Source organism: Juglans regia, chromosome 6 (assembly GCF_001411555.2).
Source record: "Juglans regia cultivar Chandler chromosome 6, Walnut 2.0, whole genome shotgun sequence".
Taxonomy (NCBI): Eukaryota; Viridiplantae; Streptophyta; class Magnoliopsida; order Fagales; family Juglandaceae; genus Juglans; species Juglans regia.
In genome coordinates, this window is record NC_049906.1 from 29,102,501 (window position 1) to 29,129,634 (window position 27,134).

General features: G+C 37.6%; 1 protein-coding gene across 2 annotated transcripts in view; it reads right to left on the minus strand.

The window, feature by feature from the left end:
* Window positions 1-27,134, minus strand: part of LOC108997149 (DENN domain and WD repeat-containing protein SCD1-like) — a 43,070-nt gene that overhangs the window by 13,158 nt on the left and 2,778 nt on the right. For both annotated transcript variants that reach the window (XM_035691018.1, XM_018973307.2), the window contains exons 3-21: window positions 26,206-26,407; window positions 25,920-26,061; window positions 25,694-25,794; window positions 23,748-23,811; window positions 23,395-23,508; window positions 20,356-20,576; window positions 19,733-19,787; window positions 19,549-19,632; window positions 19,061-19,256; window positions 18,803-18,932; window positions 18,638-18,701; window positions 18,493-18,537; window positions 10,962-11,037; window positions 10,754-10,827; window positions 10,590-10,640; window positions 9,973-10,130; window positions 8,092-8,139; window positions 6,968-7,025; window positions 6,758-6,841 (exon numbers count right to left, since the gene is read on the minus strand). In XM_035691018.1, coding sequence (XP_035546911.1) covers window positions 6,758-6,841; window positions 6,968-7,025; window positions 8,092-8,139; window positions 9,973-10,130; window positions 10,590-10,640; window positions 10,754-10,827; window positions 10,962-11,037; window positions 18,493-18,537; window positions 18,638-18,701; window positions 18,803-18,932; window positions 19,061-19,256; window positions 19,549-19,632; window positions 19,733-19,787; window positions 20,356-20,576; window positions 23,395-23,508; window positions 23,748-23,811; window positions 25,694-25,794; window positions 25,920-26,061; window positions 26,206-26,407 — 1,967 coding nt within the window. The remainder of the gene's footprint in view (window positions 1-6,757; window positions 6,842-6,967; window positions 7,026-8,091; window positions 8,140-9,972; window positions 10,131-10,589; window positions 10,641-10,753; window positions 10,828-10,961; window positions 11,038-18,492; window positions 18,538-18,637; window positions 18,702-18,802; window positions 18,933-19,060; window positions 19,257-19,548; window positions 19,633-19,732; window positions 19,788-20,355; window positions 20,577-23,394; window positions 23,509-23,747; window positions 23,812-25,693; window positions 25,795-25,919; window positions 26,062-26,205; window positions 26,408-27,134) is intronic.

The window sequence follows — 27,134 nt, forward strand, 5'->3', positions numbered from 1 at the left end:
ATGAAAGAAGGGGGGATCGAGCGAAGAAGTTTCTTTTCTCCATTAAACTCAAAGGAATTACAAATTCAAACGAGATTATGGCATTGAGGTCGATATTACAAAATTTTGAATGAAAATGCATCCGAATGAGTTTTAGATGGCGTAATGTCCAAGAGAATGGACATATTGAGAGTAAGGATCAGTCACCGAAGACTGAAGAGGAGCATGATTATGAGTAAGGTACCCTATGCCTCAGCTATTAGCTCTTAGATGTATGCTATGGTTTGTAGGAGACCAGACATTGCCCATGCAATGGTAGTTGTGAATAGATACATGGGCAATCCAGGAAGCAGCACTTGGAGGCAGTAAAGTGAATTTTGAGGTACTTGAGGGGTTCTTCAGATATGTGTCTTTGCTTTACTACGACTGGTCTAAAACTGCAGGATTATGTTGATGTTGATTTAGCTGGTGATACTGACAACCAGAAGAGTACTACAAGTTTTGTATAGACTTTGGGTGGTACTGCTGTGTCTTGGTGTTCAAACTGCAAAAGACTACTTCTCTATCTACCACAGAAGCCTAGTATGTTGCTGTATCTGAAGCCTCAAATTATGATTTGATTACAAAGTTTCTTGGAGGAGATGGGTAAGAAGAATGAGACGGGTGCTCTCTATAGTGACAGTCAGAGTGCCATATTCCTTGCCAGGAACCTAGCATTTCATTTCAAGACCAAGCATCTTCAGATTAGATATCATTTTATTCTATCTCTTCTTGATGGACCAGTTGATACTTGATAAGATTTGTGAAAGTAAGAACCCTGCAATTGTGTTGACTAAAGATGTTACACTTGAGAAATTGAAGTTGTGTGCAAATTCAAAAGGCTCCGTTTGGATGGTGAAAGTGTTTCATCTCATTATTATAACTTTCCCAAATTCCCATACAAAATATAATAAACAATTTCAGCTTTTTCAAATCCCAAAATAATAATAATATTAAAAAATAATATTCTAACAATATTTTATTCAACTTTCAATTTTCATCTAAAACTATCTTATCTCATCTCACTATCCAAATTGTACTTTAGTCTTCTAGCCTGAGGACATGAACTATGAGCTGCAGGAATGGAGATTTTAGTTTTGGAGGCAGGTGGTTGATACTTGTGAATGTAGCGATCTCCAAGTGGGAGAATTGTTGGGCTTCTTTGTGTGGAGCCTCGTTCTGTTTATGTACGGCCCAGTTTGATGATCCGACTCGACAAGGATGAATTGCAATTTTTGGTGAATTTTCAATGAGGTTTGGGCTTATCCAAGCCAAAGTGATCCGCTAATTAGGGTTTACTATATATTAAGGGTGGAAATATGTGATACGACCCGTTAACCCAACACGAACACGACACGAAATTAGCGAGTTTGAGTTTGATGTTAATGGATCACTAACGGGTCAACCCGCTTAACCCGTTAGTGACTCATTTAGACCCATTAAATTTTTTACTCAAAATTACAATTATATCATTCTTAACCTAAAAACAAAAATACTTTAATCCTATTTTGTATTTCGTAACTCTCTCTCTCTCTCTCTCTTAGTTCTCAGTTGGAGTCAGTTCTCATGAGTCACGACCGCCTCCCACACTTCTTATGGATTGTAATTTTGGTGTTTTTATTATTTGGATTGTAATTTTAGACTTACGTAGTTAGTTTTATATTTTTGGAAGATATTGTGATTTTAAATTTTATGTGAAATTATGTTAATTAGGTCAAATAGATTATTTGGGTAAATTCAACTCATTTACATAAACGGTTTGAAACAGGTCGTTTCGTGTCAATATATTTTTAATTAATTCATAACGGGTCAAAACGGGTTGTGTCGTGTCAACCCGTTATTTTAATGGATCGTGTTAGGGTTTACAAATTTGACCTGTTAAGTTTAATGGGTCGTGTTCGGGTTGATTCATATTGTATAATATACACTACTTGACACGATATGAACATGACCCATTAACACAATTTGCCATCCCTACCATATATTGTATTATACCATGTACGGTCGCCATATTGCCACGCACTGTATCTATGATTTTCATCTAGGTAAAATCCTTTGTAGCTGCATGGACATAGGCACGTTGCCGAACGACATAAAACCTTGTGTTGTGTGTAATCGATTCCACCCTTTTTGCTTTAGTTTTTCACTTATCGTTCCTAACAAAAATGACGCTCTTCAACAAATAAAAGTAATCATTTATTACATTCGTATTAAAGCTTCCTGCAATTTCCTTCTTAATGTAGACTACCAAATAATCTGTAGGAAAGTCATATTCCGTTTTACTTCGAAGCTTGTCTTAACAATTTTTATAATTTAAAAGGCTCGCACAGTTTATTTTATTTTGAAGCTTTGTCTTAACCATGTATATAGTTTAAATTTTTTTATGCACTCATATTGTAGAATCTAAAAAAAGTTTTTTTTTAGAACATTTTTTTACTTATAAAAAAAATTTCAAAATAAAGTGTAGAAAGTTACTCATGAACAATTCACAACATGACATGCAAAACTAATGTAGCCAATTGCATATCGGAATAAACAAAATAAAAATTTTAAGTTTACATGAATCACTGGACATGTACATGATTTGTAGGTAAGATAACATACTTGGAATTGGAAAAAAGTAACAGTTCCATTTACCATAAAGATCCCCTATCCCTTTTATAATAGATTAAAAGAGTGAATCATTTTTTACTATTTCTATTGAAAAGAAACAAGTCTTACAAACTCTCTTTTTTTCTTTTTCTTTTTTTTATAAGTAAGAAGAAAGTTCTATTGATTGTAAAGAGGCATAGCCCTAGCCCAAGTACACGGGAAGGGTGCATGGATTACACCTAGCATCATCTATGAACTAGAAATGGATACAAGAAAATTGTGAAAACTAGCCCCATTGCAATCAATGAGTGAATCCAAGGAAAAAGAGTGTTGAAGATGAATCATTTCAGCTCATCCAAGGACAATTGAAGCAGATTATGCTTCTCCTAAAGAGATGTGTGGCTTCACATTAACTGCTTATGAGAAGAATAATTCCGGCAATTAAAACCCAAAACTAGGCCTGGTTTGCTTTCAAGACTAAAACTCAAAACTTTGAAAACTTTGAAAATCTCTCATCTTATCATTACAACTTTCCAAAATTCTCACACAAAATAAAATAAACAATTCTAACTTTTTCAAATCCCAAAACAAAAATAATATTAAAAAATATACTCTAATAATATTTTATTCAACTTTTTAACTTTAATCTCAACTTATCTCATCAATGAAAACAAACGATGCCTTACTCTTTCTTTTTCCTTTTTTTTCTTTTGTTTCACTGAAATTTTTCAGAATCTTTGGGGGGCCAGGCCCCTCGAGATTCGTCCCTACCTCATTAGTTTCTTACTAGGTGGAACAGGGTGTTATAACGATGTCGAGGGGCTCCAAATGTAATCTAGACTAGTCTAAGTCCGAGTATGGCTTGGACTTCCCTTGGGTCAATACAAGAGACAATCTAATAATAGCATGTGGAGTTGGGCAGTCAAGCAATGTGGGCCTTGACCAGGATGTTAAAATTGGAGTGGGGGAGATTGTAACGCCACACTAAGTTGCACACATGGTATTATTGGTGGGTAATCTATGACAAAGAAGAATTGAGTATGAAGAAGATATATTCAGTGCCAAGTTTCATATTGGTTCCTTACTAGATTTTTTATTTTTATTTTTTATAAGTAAACGATTATAATATATTAATATGAATAGGCATAGCCCAAGTACCTAGGGGGTATACAAGAGATAACACCTATTTAGGAAGAAAAAATAAAAATAAGAAAGTCATGAAAATTAAGGCCATTGAAATCTACAGCTTTGGCCCAAGAAAACAAAGTTCTAACAAAAAGCGATCTAATCTCCTCCAATGAACACTCCATATCTTCGAACGTCCGGTCATTTTGCTCCTGCCAAATGCACCAAAGAATACAGATAGGAATCATCTTTCACACAATTAAGATTTGTGGAATACCACCCAAGTTCGACCAACATGCCAGAAGTTCGACCAATGTTGCAGGCATAACCTAGGCCAACTCTACTCGTCAGAATACGTTGACCCATAACACTCTAGCAACCTTGCAATGTAGTAGAAGATGATCCACAGTCTTACCACTTTGTTTACACATACAACACCATTCCACCACTATCACCCCGTGTTTTCATAAATTATCCATTGTCAGAATCTTTCCCTCATGCAAAAAATGCCGCCCTAGGAGGGGCCTTATTTCTCCAAATTCTTCTCCATGGAAAGTGATTATTCTGCAGTTGTGTGAGGGCCTTACATAAAGAACGAACTAAAAATATACCTTTTCTGGCAGGTATCTACCAAAAAGTATCAGCTCCTTGGATGCTCAGTCACATGGAGGATAAGAGCCGGAAGAAATCTACAAAATTACTGACTTCCCAATCTTGAGCCACCCTAGTGAAGCTCACATTCTACTGGAATAAATCACCATCCATCTCCATGAGGTCTACCACTAAAGCTTCCTTCTCACGTGCAAGTATGCACACTATAGGGAATGAGTCATTGAGAGCGCTATTGCCACACCATATGTCGTGCCAGACTTTAGTACTTGAACCATCTCCCATCACAATTTTGGTATGAGGAGCAAACACTCCCCACCCTTGTCTGATGCACTTCCATACTCCCACACCATAAACCCCATGCACCATTCTCCCCCAAACAACAAACCTCCAGATTTATAATCAATCACCAATTTCCATAAAGTTTCGTGTTCTGTATTGTAACACTAGAACCATTTCCCAAGTAAAGCCTGGTTGAACAACCTCAGATTTCTAATTCCCAAGCCACCGGAAGAGATTGTGGAGCATATCTTGTCTCACTTGATCAAATGAAATTTAAATTCATCCCCAAGTCCACCCTAAAGGAAATCACGATGCAATTTCTCAATACGTGCCACCACACTCGCTGGAATTGGAAAACGAGAATTAAGAAATAAGTAGGTAGATTGGAAAGTGTTTTTGATTAGAGTAATCCTACCACCTTTCGACAAATACAATTTCTTCCAATTTGCTAATCTTCGTTCAATCCTTTCCATTACTGCATCTCAAAGGAAGGCCCAGATAATTCATAGGGAGAGAGGAAACCTTACAACCAAGAGTGTTAGCCAACAACTGGATGTTACGAACGTTACCAACTAGAACCAACTCCGGCTTGGATAAATTCACTTTCAACCCGGACACAACCTTAAAGCAAAGTAAAAGTGCCCTTCGTGCCTGAATCTGGTTTAGATTTGCCTCACAAAAAATTAGGGTGTCGTCTGCTAGCAACAAATGAGAAATGTGAAGAGTACCTGATATATGTCACCAATCGAAAAACCAGCCAAGAACCCACTGTTAACCATCGTTGAAATCATTACACTACATGCCTCCATGAATATGACAAAGAGGAGTGGGGACAATGTCGTAGACCTCAGGAGTTGTTAAAAAAACCAACTGGGCTGTCATTCACCAAAATTGAGAACTAAGCCATTGATATGCACCACCTAATCAAGAGACCCAAATTGCCCCATTTTAGCCTACTATCTAGGCATTCATTGGCAATGATTACTGAGTCCAAAATTTGTCTTCCCCTAACAAATGCATTTTGGGATTTTCTAATGATCCGCCCCAAAATTCATCCCAGATGATTTGCAAGCACCTTGGAAATGATCTTATACAATCCATTCATAAGGCTAATGGACCGATAATCCTTAACCTTCGATGCCCTAGCCTTCTTGGGAATAAGTGCAATAAAAGTGATGTTGAGACTTTTCTCAAATTTCCCATCCTAAAAAAATTCATGAGATAGCTTTATTAAATCCTCCTTCACCACTTCCCAGCAAGATTGGAAAAAACCAATTGAAAATCCATCTAGCCCGGTGCTTTTTCTTTGACAATCTTTCTCACCAATTCATGAACCTCAGCCTCCTCAAACGGCCTCTCCAACCAAGTGACATTTTGCTGCTCAATAGGCTCAAATGCTAGCCCATCAATCTTCGGCCTCCACCCCACTGGCTCGATAAGCAACTGGTCAAAATAACCAACATGTTCTTGGATCACAGGGACCTCCGTGCAAACAAATCCGTCAATATTCATCACCTCAATGGCATTAGTTAGCATATGGGAATTTTCCACTATGAAAAAACTTCGTGCTACGCTCACCTTCTTTCAACCACAAGGCTCGAGATTTTTGCCGCCAAGAGATCTCCTCTGATAGGGTAGCCCTCTCTAATTCTGAAACTAGTTCTGTCCTCCAACCAAGTTCCTCTAAAGAGAGGGCCCTTCCCTCCTGTGCCTTCTCTACCTCATGAAGCTCCTCCAATAGTGACTTCTTGCGGTTGCTTATATCTCCAAAAGACTGCACGTTCCAAAACTTTAAATCTTTTTTTAAAGCTTTCAATTTCCCTGCACATTAAAGCTTTCAAGCTTTAAATCTTGCGGTTACCTACACGTTCCTTACTAGATGAAAATGGGTTTTATAATGATTTTAAGGAACTTAAATAATAACCTTATAAGTTCCTTTGGATTATAAGTTCGAATATGGTTGGGTTTTCCTTGTGTCATTATAATAACAATATCTAGTAACCACGAAATACCTCATCACATATATAGATAAGCTGAGGAAAAAGGGGATCAATACGCCACCATGAATCAGAAACGTAAAAGCTGAAAATAATCAAGCAGTCCAAAAGGGGAAAAGAGAAAGTTCACTTACAAACTGCTTGTATCCAACACTGTTTTTATCTGCTATTGTTTCAAGCATATACCACGCATCATTATCAGGAAGTCCCAACCCAACCTTCATGAAGAAATAAAACAGAATCGAGCTCAAAAGAATGAAAAAATGTGTAACTTAAAATGTGGTCAGGGAAGGGAAAAGTGGTCAAATGGAAAAAATATGTAAATAAAAAAAGACCACACATACCATGTGTGATGCCACCGCAATCAGCTGTGCAGTGACCAGAGATGCGTAATTTACCGAACTGAAATAAAATAAAATAACAAAAATATTGAGTTATTATTTCTTTTTTGACAAGAAGTCGAAGAATTTATTGAAAAACATGAGCCCAAGTGATGAGGACATCTTTTTATTACTGTTATTTTGGTTATTTTACTTATGTTTTCTTTATTTTAATGGGCTTGAGCTTGGGCTTTAGCCCATAACCTTTTTAAGGTTTACTTGGGTTTTGTTATTTTCCTATTTAAATACTTGTAATGAAATACTGAAGGGTAGTTGTTGAAGAATTAAGAATTGTGTGCTTGCGCAGCCGCCTCCTTCCAATCTCCATTTCTATTGCTTTCGGCTTCTTCTCTTCTCTTTCTGGTTCTTCTTCTCTTCTCCTTCTGGTTCTTTCTTCTCTATTTGCTATGATTCAACTTCTATTTCTATTCTCATTTCTATCCTACATCATGACGAGTAGTCTTAGAGTAGACACCTACCTAATATTCTTCAATAACCTCACCCCATATCGCTCATGTACCTCATTAGAGCACCACATTCCCCAAGTATGGCCAAAGTTAGAATCCACCACGGCTTTCCACAAGGTCTTCCTTTCATTTTAGTACCATCAGAACCATTTCCCAAGAAGGGCATGCTGAACAAAAGCAAGTTTCGAACTCCCAAACCGCCTCTAAAAATAAATTTTAACCTCTTGTTTACTAGGTAAATTATGCTAATTTACTAGGTAAAATTTGAACTCTTCACCTACCCACTCAATAAAGTTAAGCAAACCAAATTTACCTGCTTCCACTAAAAAGCCAGAGAAAAACCTCCAGCAACTACAGCTGATAACATTTAGTTGAGTCATATTTACTTGCTTCTATTTAATGAAACCCCGCCCAAATGTGGGTTCAATTGGATGTGCAGCTAGGAAACAGATGCATGGCATAATTGTGCACTGATGCAAACAATTGCAAAAGAAATATATTTTTAATAAAATGTATACCCCAAATAAAGAAAGAGACTAAGACAACTTCAGAAGAGTATACCTAATTGTAAAAACAATAAAACAATAGAAAACCAAAACAAAAAAATGACAAAAGTCTCACTTGCTTGAAGAGCGCTCCATTAGATAGTCGAAGTATCCTTCCCAGAATCTGTGAAGATCATAAATAATGTGTGAAAATTCCAAATCTAAATTATTTCACAACTCATTAGACTTAAAGAAAATAACATCCATTTTATGCGAGTGAAACTGATTCAACTTTTTTTAGAACAATGAAGAATCCTAACGATAAAAGAATCCCAAATCTTGCAAATTAGAGGAATAAATATTGGGTGGCAAACAGAACTGAACACTCTCTTGTTTTCCTAGACAAGTTTAACAGCCCAATTGAGGAAGAAGTAAACAAGAGTACTTCTATAAACAATACATTGCCCCCACAGCCTTTCCTAATACCTGACTATATGGAATCTAATTAAGGTATACTAAGAACATCTCAGAATATCTGTGAATAATAGTGAAGTAGTTTGTGAAGAGTAGTGAAATGGTCAGTGAATAGTAGTGAAATAGTCTAAGAATATCTGAGAGTGAAATAGTCTGAAATCTGACAGAAATTTAGGTCATTTGTGGTTTCTCTAGTTTTTCAAAATTTCTCAAAATTTTTCAGACAGATTTTTCCAAATCAAACCAAACATCTTTAAATCTAAAATAAAAAAAATGCAACATTCCAACTTTTCAACTTCTCATCCAATCATTACCCAAACATAAAAATCAAAACAAAAACTACTCTTAAAAAATTGTATTCAAACAACTTTTCAACTCTGCCATCCACTTTCACAAATGGCAATACAAAACATATTTGTAAAAAAATTATTCAAATTTCTCTCCTTTCACAAAACCCAATAAACAATGATCTTAAATATTTCTCAAATCTACTGTAAATGTTTCTCAAAATCAAGCAAACCAAACATGGCCTTAATACTCAGAGTATCAACAACTAAAAAAGAATGAACAGTTAGAAGAAGACAGCGAGCTACTTAAATAAAAACAAAGAATTCCACCATCATGTAATCAAACACAGGACAAATCCTTAACTGGGGATTGTATCTGCTAGAATTTCTTATAGTTATTTGCAAAGCACAATCTTAACCCCTTACAAAGGACGAAAAGGACAAAAAGCAAATGGATTCAAAGAAAAGGACTATAGCTAAAGCATACTAAATCGTTTCTGTTTAACATATTTAAGATTTATCAATAGTAAAAAGCAGTTAAGATAATGACACTAACATGACAAAAATGCTTCATCAGCAACAAGATACAATCACCAACTTAAAACAAATCACATATATCTTGTTTATTTTTTATATATGGCATTCAGGCTTTCACCATCGAACTTTCTTTATTGCTTTGCATCAATTGTCTTTCTGGTGTCCAGAACCTCCCAAATATCTCACTTTGATTTTCAGAATTTAAAAAATGAATCATCGGGCCCAGCCCATATAATTTTGAGGTACTATCATGCACTTCCCACTCATAATGTCTAAAGGTTCAAATTTTGAGGTACTATCATGCACTATGATTTTTTTCTTTTTAATTGGATACATGACACTGCAGTTTTTGTTTTCATTCAGTTATGATTATTATTTTCCTGCTTCTAAAATACAGATAAAACAAGACTACGAAATTTGACTCATAATCCTACAAAGCACAGAATAATGTGTTCAGTTCATTTAACAAAAGCTCCTGAGCATGTACATCTGAGTTACCACAACTAAGAGTGACCATGATGTTTAAATAAGAGCAGAAAGCATCTAATAACAAATGAAGCTATTTTCACACCCATTTCCAGATGTAATATTGAAAATAAAGTAAAGGGTAAAATGTAATTATTTAGAGAAATCAATTGCACATGCCGTAACTCCTACTTGTGGAAAGGAGGTGAAATATGATATAAAAATCTTGTAAAATTATGATCTGCAACACATACCGCAACTCCTCCCAGATTGAGAGAGATATAAGATGGCGTTGGATGTGGTCTGAAACATTATTAGCATCTTTCTTATGCATTTCAGCAGAGACTTCAAGCGCATCTCTAATTGTAATTAAATCATTCCGAGATGTTGCGCGATTGATTGCCGTTTTGAGCTGAATAAACAAGTCAATTGTATTTAGAGAGAGAGTAATTGCAATTGCAAATATACAAATTCCATATAAAGTGCACTAAAGCAACTAGAGGTCTAGAAGAAAAGAAAAACATGCCAAAGATCAAAGCAATGCAAACGCATCTTTGGTCAGCTTCTGGAAATTAATTTCTTTTTGTAAGCCATAATTTATATAGAAAGAGCAAATTACTTTAAATGAATTTATTCAAACAAATTAACTTTAAAAAAAGGCAATTTTATTTATTCTGAAACATCGACATATTGATAACTAAGAATAAATATGTCATAAAACTAATGGAAAAAATTAAATGATGAAACCACTAAAAATCATGCAGTAAAACCAATGCAACAGGAGCTTTCTAAATTAAAACAAATTTAACAATTATGTTTACTACAATACTCAAATCAATTTTTAGGAAACTTTGACTTAGAATATACATACTAATTCTTTCACTGCAATAAACTGTTCCTGAGTCAGTTGACAGTGCCACCCCTGAGAGCATAAATCCAGTGCAAAATCAGCTTAATGCCACAAAATAGAAGCAGGAAACGTACAGAAATAAAAAACAATAATAATAAGCATAAAAGTCTGCTAGAGCTACATACTGAGTGTATATGCTCACTTATACATTCAACAAACCCACTACCACCAATTCCCTCTGCATCAGATTCAATCAGAGCTGCAAAAGGCCAAAAAATACTTATTGTTGTGGGAGCTTTTTAACCATTAGAGAAGGTTTTGAATTAGTGAGTGACAGTTGTAAAGAGTTCATCTAAAATGTTAATGAAAATCTTCAACTCAAATGGAGCATACCCAGAATTGTGCCATATTCAAAAGATGAAAGGGGATCATCAGTTGCCCCCAATTTCAGAAGACGCAGCCACAATCCCTATTTAAGAACAAAACCACAATACTTGAAATAGAAGTTCAAAGGAGATTGACAACAAGGCTACTATAACAGTTTCAAAATCAGAACAGCATCAAAATCAACCAAACTACATTTTCTCAACTTAACTAAGAAGGAACCACCAAGCATTTCTCTTAAATTCTACAAGCATTGGCATTGTGATTAGTAAATTTTTTGTTATACTCATCCACAATTGGTTTCAATTAGATTACACACACAAGCCCATAAAGCACACACCTGCTTAAGATCAACTCGATGGTATCACAAGAGGTTAATCTCCTATGTACCTCACAACTTATCCATTATAAGTTGGTTGAGAGTCAACCCCACATTTCCTCCATATCAGCTGTTAAACTCTATACACAAGATTCAGCACTTCTTACCAATTACCCATCCAGCCAACAAGGGTCAAGGTCAGCGACAACCAATCATAGCCATAAGTATTTTCAGCAGTTTTTGGGAACCCTTCCGAAAGACTGAAAAAAAAAAATACTTGGACCCATTTATTTTCCATCATCAAAGAATACGTTTCTATCAAATCCAAGATCGAGCTGTTGAGGTGCCGACAATTTTATGCCCACGCATAAAGATTCAAAAAACTCATAAAATTGTATGTATTTATTATACATGTAATCAACAGTTTAAATATAATATCTCATGTACAGTAATAAGACCAAGCAATGTGACTTATCAAAAAATAAAAATAAGACCAAGCAATGTGATTAGAAGAGAGAACAGTAACCTAAAAACCCCACATATAAACAGTTCAAACCTTAAATGCCAAATTCAGAAACTTATTCACAATTTACTTGTATCCATCGAGTACCTACTTGTTATTAGGTGTTTTATATGTATAGATCCTGTGTACTTGGGCTACGTCTTCTTTACATTAATAAAATTTTAATTTTACCTATAAAAAATGTCAAATTCAGAAACTGGGTAACCAGATAAGTTAGATATATATATATTTTTTATCAGTAATCAAGAAAATTTATTCATAATAATAGGCAAAGCCCAAGTACACAGGGAGCATACATGAGAAGTACCTAACTAGAGTTTAAAACTGAAAGTAGAAAGTCATGGACATTTAGTCCATTACAAACAATGGCCCCCACCCAAGAAAACAATGTTTTAAAGAAAAAAACTTTCAGCTCCTTCATTGTTCTCTTATGGTTTTTGAATCTATCATTTCGCTCCCACCAAATACACCAACACATACATATGGGGACCATTTTCCAGATTGCTGCAACTTGTGAATTTCCTCGGAGGCCTCTCTAGCATGCTAGAAAATCCACCAATCTACGAGGCATGACCCATGATAATCCAAGTCCTATAAAAAAACATCAGCCCACATGGTCCTGGCCACCTCGCAATGTAGAAACAGATGGTCAACTGATTCACTATCTTTCTTACACATGCAACACCAGTCCAACACCATTAACTGACGTCTCATTTGGTTATTTGTGGTGAGAATTTTGCCCAATGTTGTTGTCCAAACAAAAAAAGAATGAGCTATTGTCAGCCAGATGCTCTTCCATGGGAATTTGGGCATGCCTGGGCTCGATAAAACTTTGTGAAATGATCTAACCGTGAATTCACCTTTCTTGGAAGGGCTCTAAAACATCCTGTCCATAGTACCCTCGGTCATACGTACGGAACATAGTGCCGCACAGAAGTTTGTGATAACCTCAAACTCCTAGTCTTGGGTTACCCTAGTGAAGTCCACATTCCATTGAGGAGAGCCACTACAAAAAGCCAAAAGATCTGCTATCACTACATCATTTACTCGTGCTAGCTCAAATATGGGTAGGGAGACCTTCTAGAGACATACACATATATTTTTTTTTAATATCATGTTTACTTATAAAAAAAAACAACGTGTATGTCTCTAGAAGGTCTCCCAACCCGTCCTAATGTTCCACAAACTCACCCCATATGAGCCACGTACCTCATTCGAGCACCAACCATCCCATGCTTTCCCAACCTGCGCAACTATGACAAACTTCCACAGGGCACCCCTTTCTTGTTGGTACCGCCACAACCATTTACCCAATAGCGCTAGGTTGAATTTCATCAAGTTACAAATCCCCAATCCACCCCCAAAAAATGGAGTGCACACCATGGACCAATTGACCAGATGGAACTTGAACTCGTCCCCCAAACCACTCGACAAGAAATCACGTTGTAACTTCTCAATACGGTTGGCAATCTTTGCTGGGAGCAAGAACAGAGACAAAAAATAGGTGGGGAGGTTAGAGAGAGTACTTTTAATCAACCTGAGCCTACCACCTTTTGATAAATACAACCTCTTTCACAAAGCCAACCTGTGCTCCACCTTTTCAATCACAACATTCCAAATCTACTTTGATTTGAAGGAAACACCCAAGGGTAAGCCAAGATACTGAAGAGGTAGAGAAGATACCTTACATCTCAAGAGAGAAGCTAGAGTTGCCGCTTCGGGAACATTCCCCACGGGTACCAATTCAGACTTTGAGAGATTAACTTTCAAACCAGAAACAGTTTCAAAACAAAGAAGTAGAGCCCTCAAAGATTGGATATGCCCGAGGTTTGCTCCACAGAATATGAGAGTGTCATCAGCAAACAAGTGAGAAATATTAAAAGAGTCATAATTACCATTCCCCACTGTGAAACAAAAGAGAAAACCACCGTCCACAAGGCCTACAATCATCTTACTGAGAGCTTCCATGAAGAATAGGAAGAGTAAGAGAGAGAGCAGATCTCTTTGTCTCAAACCACAAGAGGAGTCAAAGAAACCCACCGATGAACCATTCACCAAGATAGAAAAGCAGACTGTTGATATGTAAAACTATACCCATTTCAGCCATTTCTCTCCAAAACCACATCTTGCAAGTAAATAAAGCAAGAATTTCCAATTAACATGATCATAGGCTTTTTCCATATCTAGTTTGTAAATTAATCCAGGTTCATGAGATTTGACTCGTCTGTCCAGCACTTCATTTGCAATTAGAACTGAATCTAGAATTTGTTTGCCTTTGACAAATGCGTTTTGTGGCTTCGAGATTAACTTCTCCATCACCGTACTCAAATAGTTCGCTAGCACATTAGAAAGAATCTTGTAGACCCCAATTACAAGGCTAATGAGACAATAGTCTCGAACATCCATTGACTCCACCTTTTTTGGGATGAGTGCTAGAAATGTGGCATTGAGACTTTTTTCAAAACTAGCATAATTATGGAACTCTTGAAATACCCGCATAAGGTCACGCTTGATCACTTCCCAACAGGTTTGGAAAAAAACCCATGATAAAACCATCAGGGTTGGGGCCTTATCACTAGCCATGCCTCGAACGACTCTGCATACTTCTTCTTCTTCAAAGGGCCTCTCAAGCCACCCTACACACTGTTGATCTAGTGCTGAGAAAGTCCACCCATCTACTGTCGGTCTGCATGGTTGTTGTTCGGCTAGGAGATGTTCGTAATATTGTACAATGTGGTCCTTGATACCTGATTGATCCGAAGAAACTACTCCGTTAACCATCAATATATCTATAGCGTTGTTCCTCCGATGCGAATTAGCCACCCTGTGAAAGAACTTCGTGCACTTGTCTCCCTCTTTCAGCCATAATGCCCTTGATTTCTGTCTCCAAGAGATCTCTTCCGTCAATAAAACTCGTTCAAGATCTATGACTACCTGACTCTTGCGAGTTTTTTGGATTTAGTGAGAGTTCTTGCCTCCTCCTCACCCTCCAAACCCTGTAACTCCTCCAGAAGGGAGTGTCACTATAGTAGCACATTGCCAAACACTTGTTCATTCCATAGCTTCAAATCGTGTTTCAACGCTTTTAACTTTCTTGCCAATATGAAACTTGGAGAGCCTTGGAACTCATAAGAGGACCACCATTGCCTAACCCTGTCTACAAAACCGTCAGATTTAAGACATATTTTCGAATTTAAAATACCTTCTGCCTCCTTGGATGCCTCCACAATCCAAGAGGATAGGGAGATGATCAGAGCACACTCTAGGTAGTCGTCTTTGAGTTACATCAGGAAAATGTAACTCCCATTCTGGAGTTAGCAAAATCTATCAATTTTCGACCAAGATGGGAGTTCTCGAATGTTAGACCAAGTATATGTACCTCCCGTTAGTGGATATCCATAAGCGCTTGTTCTGAAATGAAGTCAGGAAATTCCCTCATAGTGAGTGTGAAGTGGGATGTACCTGACCTTTCACTCAGAAAACGAGATACATTGAAATCACCCCCTATACAACTTGGTAACTCCCACCAACTAAGAAGTCCGCCAATTCTTCCCACATTGATCTTCTTCCGCGTCAATATTAGTGTCGTAGACTCCTGCAAATGCTCATCAGAACCCATCTTCTATATTTACAAAGGAGCAAGCCATAGTGAAATCACCCACACATTCCTCTAATCTTTCCACCTCCCTTTTGTCGAACATGATAAGAACACCATCCAATGCTCCTTTAGAGGGTAGAGACGACCACCCAACATGATGCCCTCTCCACAAACTTCGAACTATTTGCCTTGTAATTAATTCTAACTTGGTCTCCTGTAAGCAAATAATATCACCTTGCCATTGTCGAAGTAAGTTCCTGACTTGGAGCCGTTTGGCCTGCTCGTTCAGCCCCCTTACGTTCCATGATATAATTTTTGGCTTCATATTGGAACCATCGTTGTCCTTCCCTTAAGATGCCCCTGGCTAGATTTCTACTCCCCTCCCTCATCATTCATTGCCCATGTAAGCCTCTTGAGTGCTCTTTCTCTTTTTTTGTCAAAATAAGTGAGGGATCAGTTTTGGCTTGTGCATGTCCAACTTCAATAGCTATGAGTAATGCCAAAAATTCATCTTCAAAACCCTCGCATGTAATCCCAACACAATGTTTGATCTCCATGACTTTTTGAATTACCCAATCTAACACCCTCGGATGAAACAAGTTCAATGGAGTAGGTTTTGCCCCCTCAACAGAGCATCTGCCCCTCACTGCGTCCTCCCCCCTTTCAACCATCATCTCCACTCCACTTCTAGACTCACATACTACAAGAGCCCCTTCCATTGCAACTTCCCCTTGAATTACCCAGGCTTCCCGCATTGTCAGGGTCAACAGATAGGGATTTTTTGGCAACTAAAGAGGATTTCGACACCTTTAACGGTTTATGGGCAGCTGAGGAAAGTTCTGTCGGCCCAGAGGTTGCCGCCCGCATGTTCTATGGCTTCTCACAATGTTCCAACCCTCCCAACAACTCACCCATTCTCTCCTCTACAAGATCTTGCGGTAACTCAACATTCGCCGATGCCGATAAAGTCGCTTTCACAGCCGTGATGGCGGGAGGCAACCCAAAAAGGTCCGTCACACCCTTCTATGCCTCTCAATTGGACATTGCCCTCCCGATGACACGATCCAGATGCGTAGCCTCCTCAAGTCGCAAGCTCACTCCCGGCGCAAGATTTCCAGTGCAAAGGTTACCTGAGATAGCCCCTGAAGTTGCCAACAATGAGCCATCGATGTTGGGTTGTTGCCGCTGTTGATGGACCATTGCTGGCAACGGGAGAGTCCTTCGCAGGCTATCGTTAGGTTGTTGCCATTGTTGGGCCGGCAGCTCAATGGGCCCAGTTGAGGATGTGGAGCCCTTCTCAAAGGAAGGCCCAATCCTTTTGAGATGCCAGCTCATTTTGGGTTGGGCTTGGCATGTCCATCCCAAGCCTATGCCCATCTTAGCTTTACCTTTATCCAACCTTGATTTTAGCTTTGACCCAGACCCAGAATGGCCTAGGCCCAAGCCCAAGCCCAGCCTAGGAATTAAATCCCAGTCCACATTACCTATAAGTGCTTCGACAACCTTCTTCCAACAACAGAGCTCCTCCTTCACGCCAACCATCTCCTCCTTCATCCCAAAGAGTACCTTTTGCCCCTCACTTTCCCATGCACAGGCATTAGACATACCACCTCCAACTATATCAAGTACAGAGTTTCGACCAACCTCCCTGCCAAAGGACACTCCCCTGATAACCATTTCTTTTTGTCCTTTTCTCCATTTTGTGAAGCCAAAATCTGTCCCGTACCACCACCCTACTTCCTACTCTACCACCACCACTAGCCTCGGCGTATGTCCTAGCTTGCCCACCCATCTCTTTACCCTTCCCACCACCCTGAACCACCATTAGAACCTTGGAGAGGAAAGATACAACATGCTTCATCTCCATGGACAAATTTTTCCACCTCTATCCTTCCATCCTTGCCGGGAACACAAGCAGGCCTCGATGCCCATTACCACCAAATTCAGTAACTTCCAAGTAGCATCCAAAGGCATTAGAATACCGGTGAGCAACCATTGTCAAAGACCCAACCCGAAAAGTCTTGAAGAAATCCTTTCTTCCCTCTGAAAGGTAGCATTCTTCCACCGTGTTTGCTAGCCAACGAGCGCTAGAAAGGCTGAAAACGATCTCCTTCGTAACCTTCTTGCCTCTTTCAGTAATACGGAAGAAATTTCCCCCCTCTAATGATAATATGAAAACCTTAGTTTCTATTAATAAGTGTTTTAAGTAGCCCATCTTTAGTTAGAACTATAACAGACCCAAGAAAAGCTAATGGGATGACGATAACAAATTTCTTTCTTTGACTGAATACCTCCTCCTATTCCTTCTCATTCATTAAGTAGTCAAAAATAGATTACACCAAATCAGCCATTCGAAATCTGACTTCCTATCCTATAGGGATTCAAATCTTGGATAAGATATATTTCCCATACTTATCTACTTAATCTAAATATTCAACTTACAAATCATATAAATCCTATACAGCTGTACAAATATATCTATACCCGAAATACATAGATAACACAGGAATTAATTCAAATAAATATAATCCACTAATAGATGATTCCAGTGTAGATCACCAGAAGGGATCACCCATGGTAAGGAAGAATGTTAAAGGGAACTCGAGGGGAAATGGATTGAAGTCATATGCAGAAAATAGAAGATAGAAGAGAACAAGAAAAGTTTCACAGCCAATTAAACTAGATGACTTAACAAGTGCTGAGCAGGTTTAAACCATTAGCATGAAAAGAACAAGCAAAATTGGCAAAAATGCTGTAAGAGAAATCCCATCACAACAAGAATCGCCCACCCACAGTAATATGCACTTCTTCAAAAATTACATGAGGTGTGATTCTACCATTCTATTCACCTCAAGAAGAAGAAGAAGAAATGCAGATGACAAATCCGATAAGTTAGATATTAAAAGCATATGACCCGATGTGATTCAAAATACATGAAATACCAAACATGAACCAATAACTGCTGCATGTTTATCAACCAATATACAAAATAAATTTAAATAACTATTCGAACATGAAATTAACTTGTTGCAGGCAATTCATTGATGGAAAAAGTCCAATACAAAAGCAAGGAAAATAAATAAAATGAAAAAGGTTTCACCTGCAGCTTAACTTTTATGTCCAAAACCATGCGCTCCCTTTCAGCCTGTAAAATACAAATGAAATAGTGGATTCAGTTCAGAAACTTTGTTAAGTTCAACCGTAAAACTAATTAGGGCATCCCGGGGATGGTGTAAAGAACTTACAGCCCTCTCCATTGGACTGAGACTTTCTGCTTTTGAATCCTTAACCGCCAGCATGGAAGGAGAACTGATGAAGATCAAGACAAATTAAGGGTAGAACTAAGAGAACTAAGAGACATGACATCAAACAGCTAGAACATTTTAAGCTTGTCCTTTACAAATACAAACCTTGGAATATGCTTTCCAGAGTATTCAAAAGCTCCACTTGCTGCTGCAAGAATCTGTCTCCTCTTCTCTTCTTGCTCTTCTGTTCTAAAATTTGAAGGAAACCGGTCATAAGTATATTTGGCACCTGATCCTGAAGAGCCAAAAAGAAAATTGGAAAATGAATATTACCATCTCCAAATTGGAAATACCCTTGTCTCTTTATAAAATGATTCATTCATACAATTGGTAATCTAAATAAAAAGGGGACAACAAATATACCTGATAGTCCCACATCAGGATCAGATATTGTTATAATCTCAGGCTCTACCAAAGATGAAGGAAGTATAGAAATAGGATTTTGACCCCTTCCAATTGCATCTTGTAACTTGTCAAGGAGATTATTTTGATTTTCACCAGAACCCAAACCTCTCTCCAGATAATCCAAGAAACCATGAGAGTCTAGAAATTGTGTTATCTGAAAAAACAAAGACAATTACAGTTCAAGTACACTAAATTTTCAATGGATACATTTGAAGGAAGATAGGTACTTTATTCATGTAAACAAGATGAATTAAAAAGAGTGTTCCACTCATAATACATAAACTCTAAAGAAATGATGGTGGTGACGACAATGACAACAACAACAACAACAACAGTAGTAGCAACAGCAGCAGCAGACAGCTGCTGTAGTAGTGGTAGTAGTATTTCTTAAAATCATCCATAATATACAAAAATGGCAAAAGATGAGTGGAATTGCATCACATCACCATAGGTTCAGGCGGTTGGTTGGTTGACCGAGAGCGCTTCTTTAGAAATGCTTGAGTGTTGAAGACATGATTTGCTGTGTTTTCCTGACAAAGAAGATTTTAGCAAACAGGGAAAAAAAAAAAATGAATGAATGCAAGTTTAAAAAATAAATCCATTGCAAAATACAAGATAAGGGTTTCATACAATGAAATTGCGGTAGCCACTTAGAAGTGAAGCGAAGAACTTTAGGAATATTAACCTGCAGGTGAACATTCATGGAATGTAAAACCAGAATTTTTATGTTGGATTTGATCAAACATACGGTTCTTTACATGATAAAACAACTTGCATTCACATGTCAAGGCATCTTCATTCATACAAGTCATATGGTTTAACCTTATACAATATACGTGCATATGAGCAAAAACTTCGCATTCTCCTAAACAGCTCGTTCAGTCAGGCTTTAAGAATAAACCATCAAGCTAAGATTTAGAGCAGGCATAGAACAGAAACAGGATTCAAGTAAATTACTGAGGTGATTGTTATAAATTGCACTTTTATCTGCTGAATAAAAGGCATGAAAAACTCTGAACCACTACTACAAAGAAAATAACCCATTTATCAAAGAGAAGAACTGTTTTCTTATTGCAGAGAGCTCCTCCTTCTATGATAAAAGCATAAAACATTTCATAAATTTGCAACAATATGAATGCAAAAGTATCACCAAAGGTCCAAAAACAGTATATTAGTTTACATGAAGTAAAACTGAAACGATTGGCTCTAGGAAGTCAAGAGTACATCATAAACATGTGGCATCAAAGCATCACCTAAGTTGAAGGTCATGGTCCTCTCCCCAAGGTTTGTTGCCACGTATAGATAATTGCTCAGAAGTATTATAAGGGCCACCCTTCATCTGATCTATCCCCACAACATTGGGGCACAACAACTTTGTGATCTCATCACGCAAAGAGCTTAATTCTGGCTCTGGAATAGTGGGAATCTCTTCTGATGTGGTGATACGATTATACTCCAGGTCTACCACAACTACCTATAAATGGGGAAAATATAACCAATTCAAATGAGTTAAATTCAAGATGGTAAATTGGAAATATAAGCATGTATTTTACACGTGCTATGATATTTCATCACCAATATAACAAAAATAAAAGCATTTTAAAATTTTAAAAATAAAAAAAAATAAAAAGAAGAAGAAGAAAAACAACAACAACATAGGAATGTAATAAATAACCTCAAAGATTGATGATGTCTCTTTTCAAAGTAGAGAAGCAACAACATTATATGCACCAACCAACATTTTATGTTGTCTATTAATGTTGCACTATGCACTAATAATCAGGAAAACCATTCTAGTCAGTGCTAGAAACCAGCAGTTACAAAAGCTTAAGCAATAGGAAGTAAGCCAATGATGTTCAGCCTCAGTCTTGCAATATTAGTCATGCCTCCCACTTTTTTATTTAACAAAATAGATGCCATGTTCTAAAACTCAAAATTAAAATGAACTTTTAGGCCTGGTTTGGTTTCACAAACCATTTCATCTCATCTCAACATCCAAACACCATTCAAACACAAATATTTTTTAATTTCAAATTTTCAAATTTTCAACTTTTTCATTTGATCATTATCTAATCATTACAAGTCATGAGAACAACAAGAAGGGCCTGAAACAAAAAGACCCGAGTGCAACCACAGTGGTGAGGCAATCATATGCAGAAGCTCTGAATATGGGTCCTGCTTCGGTGAATCAGTTTGCTAATAGGGGCAAGAAGGGAAGCTGTGAAAGGGGTCTGCAACCTCTACAGATTGTACATGGAAATATTCCAAGTCAGAAGGGGTCCGACTTGGATGGTTTGGGTCTTCCCAACGGTATGTACTGTACATTAAAAGAGATGCAACACCAGCTTGCTGAGTTGAAGGCAGAGGTTTCTATGCTATCAGCAAAAATTGAGGGGCTAGGTGAGCTAAGAGGTGGTAATGGTGCTGCTGTAAGGCCCAATAAGGGTGAGCTTGGCGTGTTAAGTGATGGGCTGAATGCTAAAAAATTAGATAAAGGAAAAAAGAAAGTAGGGTTTGGCCTAGTTTCAATATCTAGACCTAGGCTAGTGTGGAGGGTCAAGGAGAAGCAGGTCATGATCTAGATTCGAAGAGTAAATCAGGTATTGGCGTGAAGACGACTGAAACGGACTGCCCCTCACCAACGGTGACTTGGAATTTTTTTTTTTTTGATACGTAACAGTGACTTGGAAATTGCCACTGAGTTGCGTAGTCAATGCTCTTTTCGTCGAATCGATGACACCTGCGACAGAATCTGTGGTATTGCTGAGTTTTGGGGGAGTTTTGAGGGAGGTTCCACCACCCATGCCGGAGGTAACCGGTGTACCTCTTCAGGAATCTTGTGGGTAGATACATAACTTTGGCCAAGGTGGTGACAGCATCAATAGCACTGTGAAGGAGATGCGAGTTTTAGGAACTGGTGTGGAGGAAGGGATGGGGCTGTCATTGGTGCCTTGCGAAGGGGGGTTTTTAGGGCTTGGTCCACAGTTTGGAGCGAAGACTACAGAAGATGTTGTCCCCCTGATATCTCTCCCACCGATTAACAATATAGCTGATTCATCGTTGGATTGGGTCTTGGACAAGGTAAATGAGATACAACAGTGTGTGGGGATTACCTGCAATGGATTCGAGGACCAATGCACAACACTACTCACTGCAATTGAGGCAGGTCATGTACTTGGTGCAAAGTCAAGATCTAAGAAGAGCAGAGAGTTAAAGCATCTTACTTGGGCAATCAACTATGACAATAAGGGAGGTAGTTCAAGTCGAGGGAGGACCAGAGGGAAGACAAAACCAGTTGTATATTTTTTGTATGCTCATTTGGAGTTTACAAGTATTGAGGAGTGTGTTACGGAATTGGTGGTGGGATAGGCTTGAGGGCAAAATCTGGTTTGGTGGGGTAGGCTTGGTGCACTGGTGGTGGTTTGGGGCAAGCACGTCTTTGGGCTTGAGTTTGGGCTTTGTTAGGTTCATTTTCCTAGATGTGTTTATCCTTTTTTTTTCTTTTGCCTCCCAACGAGATGTTTTCTCTTGTATACATCCAGTGTACTTGGCTACGCCTATTGACATTAATAAATTTTTACTTATCAAAAGCTTTATTTTTTTATAAATAAAAATATTATATATATCAATAAGAGTAACCAAATACACTGAATGTATACAAGAAAACACATTGTCCATATTAGAAAGCCCCTAATGACCCAAAAAGCCCTCAAAAACTTTATTTATTACCTAATTATTACAACTTTTCCAAACTTTCAAACAAAATACAAAAAACAATTCAACTTTTTCAAATCTCAAAACAAAAATAATATTAAAAAATGATATTTTAACAATATTAACTTTATAATATTTCTATTCAACTTTTTCTCTCTCCTTCCCCAAAACCCAATAAAATATCTTAACTCAAACCATTTCACTACTATTCATAGATTTATTATCTCATCTCAACATCCAAACGAAACTTAGTTTTGGTAAATTGTCACTATTAGAAAACTTTGAACCCCTATATGGACCAACAAAAAGGGATGTAAGGGGTACAGTAACAACACACTATGCGACTAACACCGTTTCCTAGCATGCAGGACCAAACTATAAGTGGACCCAAAAAGGAACAAAAATAGAGACAAACACAATACACGTGTATTGAAATAGGTGGAGGATCCTAAAACATGAAAGACGAGATAAAAACCAGACAATTTTTTTATGAAAGTATTGAGAAAATGGACAGTGTAACTAATACGAAGAGGACAAAAAAGTAAATTAAACCATGAGTTTTGTATAAAAAGACTTACGCCATCCATTGTGAGAGCAGATGTATCAACACCTGAATGGAGACCCATCATATATGGTGTAGGAGCATCAATGTAATCTACTCCACTGAAAAATAGTAGTGGAATGTAGACGTGCTTCAGCACAACAAACATACCAAGATTAGATGAGAATAACTAACTATAATCACAAAAGGCATCACTATAGTATTTGATAATCTACTATCAAATGAATAATATGTTAACTATCATTTCCCACCACAATATAACATATAACACAAAATGCCGGCAGGATAGAAACCGACAACACATATGCGAGGGAAACATTGTTTTCTAGTCCATCAAAAGAGCAGTGGACCTCAAATATCAAACCTTACCTGCCACCGAAATGGATAAATTAAATGGCATATGGCCTCCGATACAAGAGTTAAAAGCGAATACCTGAAAAATACAGAACAGAGGATAACTTATGCGTTGGACCTGCATATCTAGGATGATCACAATCTAGAGATATTAGAATCGGTCGAGCCATATGCAAAATGTTATACAACAGACCAAAAATATCCACAATTATGATTCAAAAGGTGATGATGATGGCATCCTTTTTTTTTTGTAAAGAATTATAATCAGAAAAGGCCTTGGGATTCTCAAGTGGTTGTCAAAGGTGGTGTATGCTACGTTTCAAGCGAAGGGTTAAAAGAATTCATGAAAACTTCCAGACTGGGAAACACAGTTACATTGAGAAATGATGCTTCAATAGCCATGGCAGGGGTTTTTAGTCATTGTGGAATGTGGTGATGGGGATTAAAGAGGCTTCATCATTACGCTAGACGGAAGAGGTCAAGGTTCAACAATGGAGCCAGGGTTCTTGTAAGTGGAGATCAATGTTTTAAAATCCGTTCCTTGATCATTCCGGTTTAAGTACTGGAACAAAATATTTCGGTACCAGTGCATTCCGGTGTATCATTTCGGGATTAATTATATATTAAATAGAAAAATTTAAGTGTATATATAAACTAACAACTAATAGAATAAATACATATATATATGTAAGTGTGTATCATGTATATGTGTATATATATGGAAGAATTGAAGATTCATAAAATGATATAAAATGAATATATGTTAAAAAAATCACAAACTTGAGTTGAGACACAAAAACAAAGAAAACTAAAATAAAATAATAGAGAAATTATTAAAACTAATGATATTTAAAAAAAAAAGAGTGAATGAAGGGACATATTTAAAGTTTCAAAAAATTAAAATTATATAAATACATTTTATATTCTAGAACTAATTAAATACCATTTGGATTTAAAATTTACAAAAATGTCATCCAAGCACAAAAAAATTTAAAAAAAATCCAAAACGGAATAGGGCCTGGAATATGGTATTTCGGCTGAATTTTGACCGGACTGGCCGAAATGGACCGGAACGGGCCTTAATTTGGAGCAAAACGGAACGAGAAGGTATAGTGTACCAAATACTACAACACCGGAAAGGAAAATTCCAGCCAGAATGGCCGGAACGGAATGGAACTTAAAACTATGGTGGAGATCCCTCCTCGTGTTGAGAAATAAACCATTGTTAACAGCATAAGACGTATCCAAAGGCACTGCTTTCAGTGAGAAAGGGCTTAGCAGAAGGTGGAGGTGTTACCATTAGCAGGCCTGACAAACCAGCCAATTGTAGAATAATTGAGAGCGGTCTAGAAAAGGCTGAAATTCATTTTGGACATGCGCATTGCACTGACATGCAGGCAAAAGCGCAGGACCGACCTCCAAGGTATCATGAGTGTACACTTACGAATGTTAGCAGATTAAGGGACATGTTGCTCTTTTTAAACATTAACGTGGATCAGTGCGTTGAAAGAGTGGACTAAGGTTTTAGACTAGGGTCGGTATGAGTGACTGTACTCGGGAGCTCATTTTTTAAGCTGCACCCTATAGGCTTAGGTTCCCTCCCCCAACCTTGGGGTGCCTAAGCAGCCCGTGAGCTACCCACAACAAATGTGTCTTGGGCTGAAAGTAAAAGGAAGTCAACGGAAATTAGCATGAAGTTGGGCCAGAGAAGTTTTGTCCAAGAGAGCAGCACTGGGAGAGATATAAGCAAAGCACTGAATTCAAGGGCCCATTCCAAGACAATATCTCAACCCTCAATCATTTGTCCCTCTCATGGAATTGCGTTTTTTTCTTATTCCTGTAGTTTGGTGTTTCCTATTGTATACACCACATGTATTTGGATTGTGCATCCTTGTGCTTGTAATAAAATTACATTGCTTATCAAAAAGGAAACAATATCATGTCTTAAGTAGTAGGATTACTTGTTTGATCGAAGCAAAATCCTCCTTTCAAGCAACACAGCAGTAAAAAGTTCAATTAAGTTGTCAACATCCAAGCACTGTACAAGTGGTTGAAATGATATCTGCATTCATGAAATAGAGAATGGGTTAATAAATGATAAGGTTATTCTTCAACAACCACTGAATAACAGTTGGCAAAGGGAAGCCACGCACAACTGAAAAGACAAAGGGAACTTGAGTGTCATACATCAGCATGTGGGAGACCATCCTTGGGTGGAGCCTCCACAGAAAGCAGGCAATTATCTATAGCAAATAAAACTCGATCCCTTCCAGGTGTAGGCAAAGGTACATTGGACACCATATGTGCTATAACATCCCATAATGGCTTGCTGAAATTGTTGCAGAACTGATAATATCAAATATAATAAAAAAGAATACTATAGACTTTCATATTTTCGATGGATTGTAGATAGAAAATTCAGGTCCCACTTAAATTCTGGCTGCAACACAATCTAGCACTAAATGGCACATACCTACTTCCATTTGCGGAAAAGCAAAGTGCAAATAGTTCCTCAAGTGCACTTCGAAGGGCATGAAAACTTGGCAAGCGTGAAATGAGACATATACATTTTTCAGCAAAAGAATTTGCCGGTATACGGTAAGCTTCAGCAATATCCTCACTGACTGGATCCCGAAAAGCAATGCAACTAACATATATTTTTGATCCATCACCCTCTGCACAAGTTTTACATTTAGACAAAGCAAGTATAGCTTTTAGAAATTATCAGACATTAAAATATCGGATCGTGCAAAAAGAATTCAAAGAAAACAATAGCAGGTTATAAAGAACCATGACAAAGGAAACTCTAAGAATTGACTAATAATTGAAAAAGTTAAACTAAATGATACTAGTGCTAGAGTGTAGTTGCTTCTTCCCTTCCTTAAAAGGCATAAAAGTTTCAGCTTTTAAAATCAACATCTGAGCATTTCATGCTCCCAGCTTGAAAATATGCTTAGAATTAGGATACAAGTACGGTACACAAATCAGAATATATCAAACCACTTTCACAAGAAAATTTAATATTCTACCTAAAAGAACATTAGGTGATAGAAGAAGCTCTCCTCCCTTTGCAAAGTAATGGAAGGAGTTCCCTCCCTTTGGAAAGATAGATAGGTGAGAAATGTCAATTCCTTTCAAAGTTCCCAGAATAATATGCAATGCGTCCCACATAGAATGGTCCTCGTAAAGTTCAATGGCAAAGCTCTCCTCCTTTTGTAAAGATAATTTGGTGAGATTGTCTATACCTTTCAAAGTTCCCAGTGTAAGATGCAATTATGGCATCCCACATAGTTTATAAAGTTCAATGGCAAGACCAACCAAGGAATAAGCAGGAGAATAACACCAATGCCTGCTGGTCAAGTAGTGGTGCAGGGAAAATTGAGTTCCCAGAGATAAGGTTAC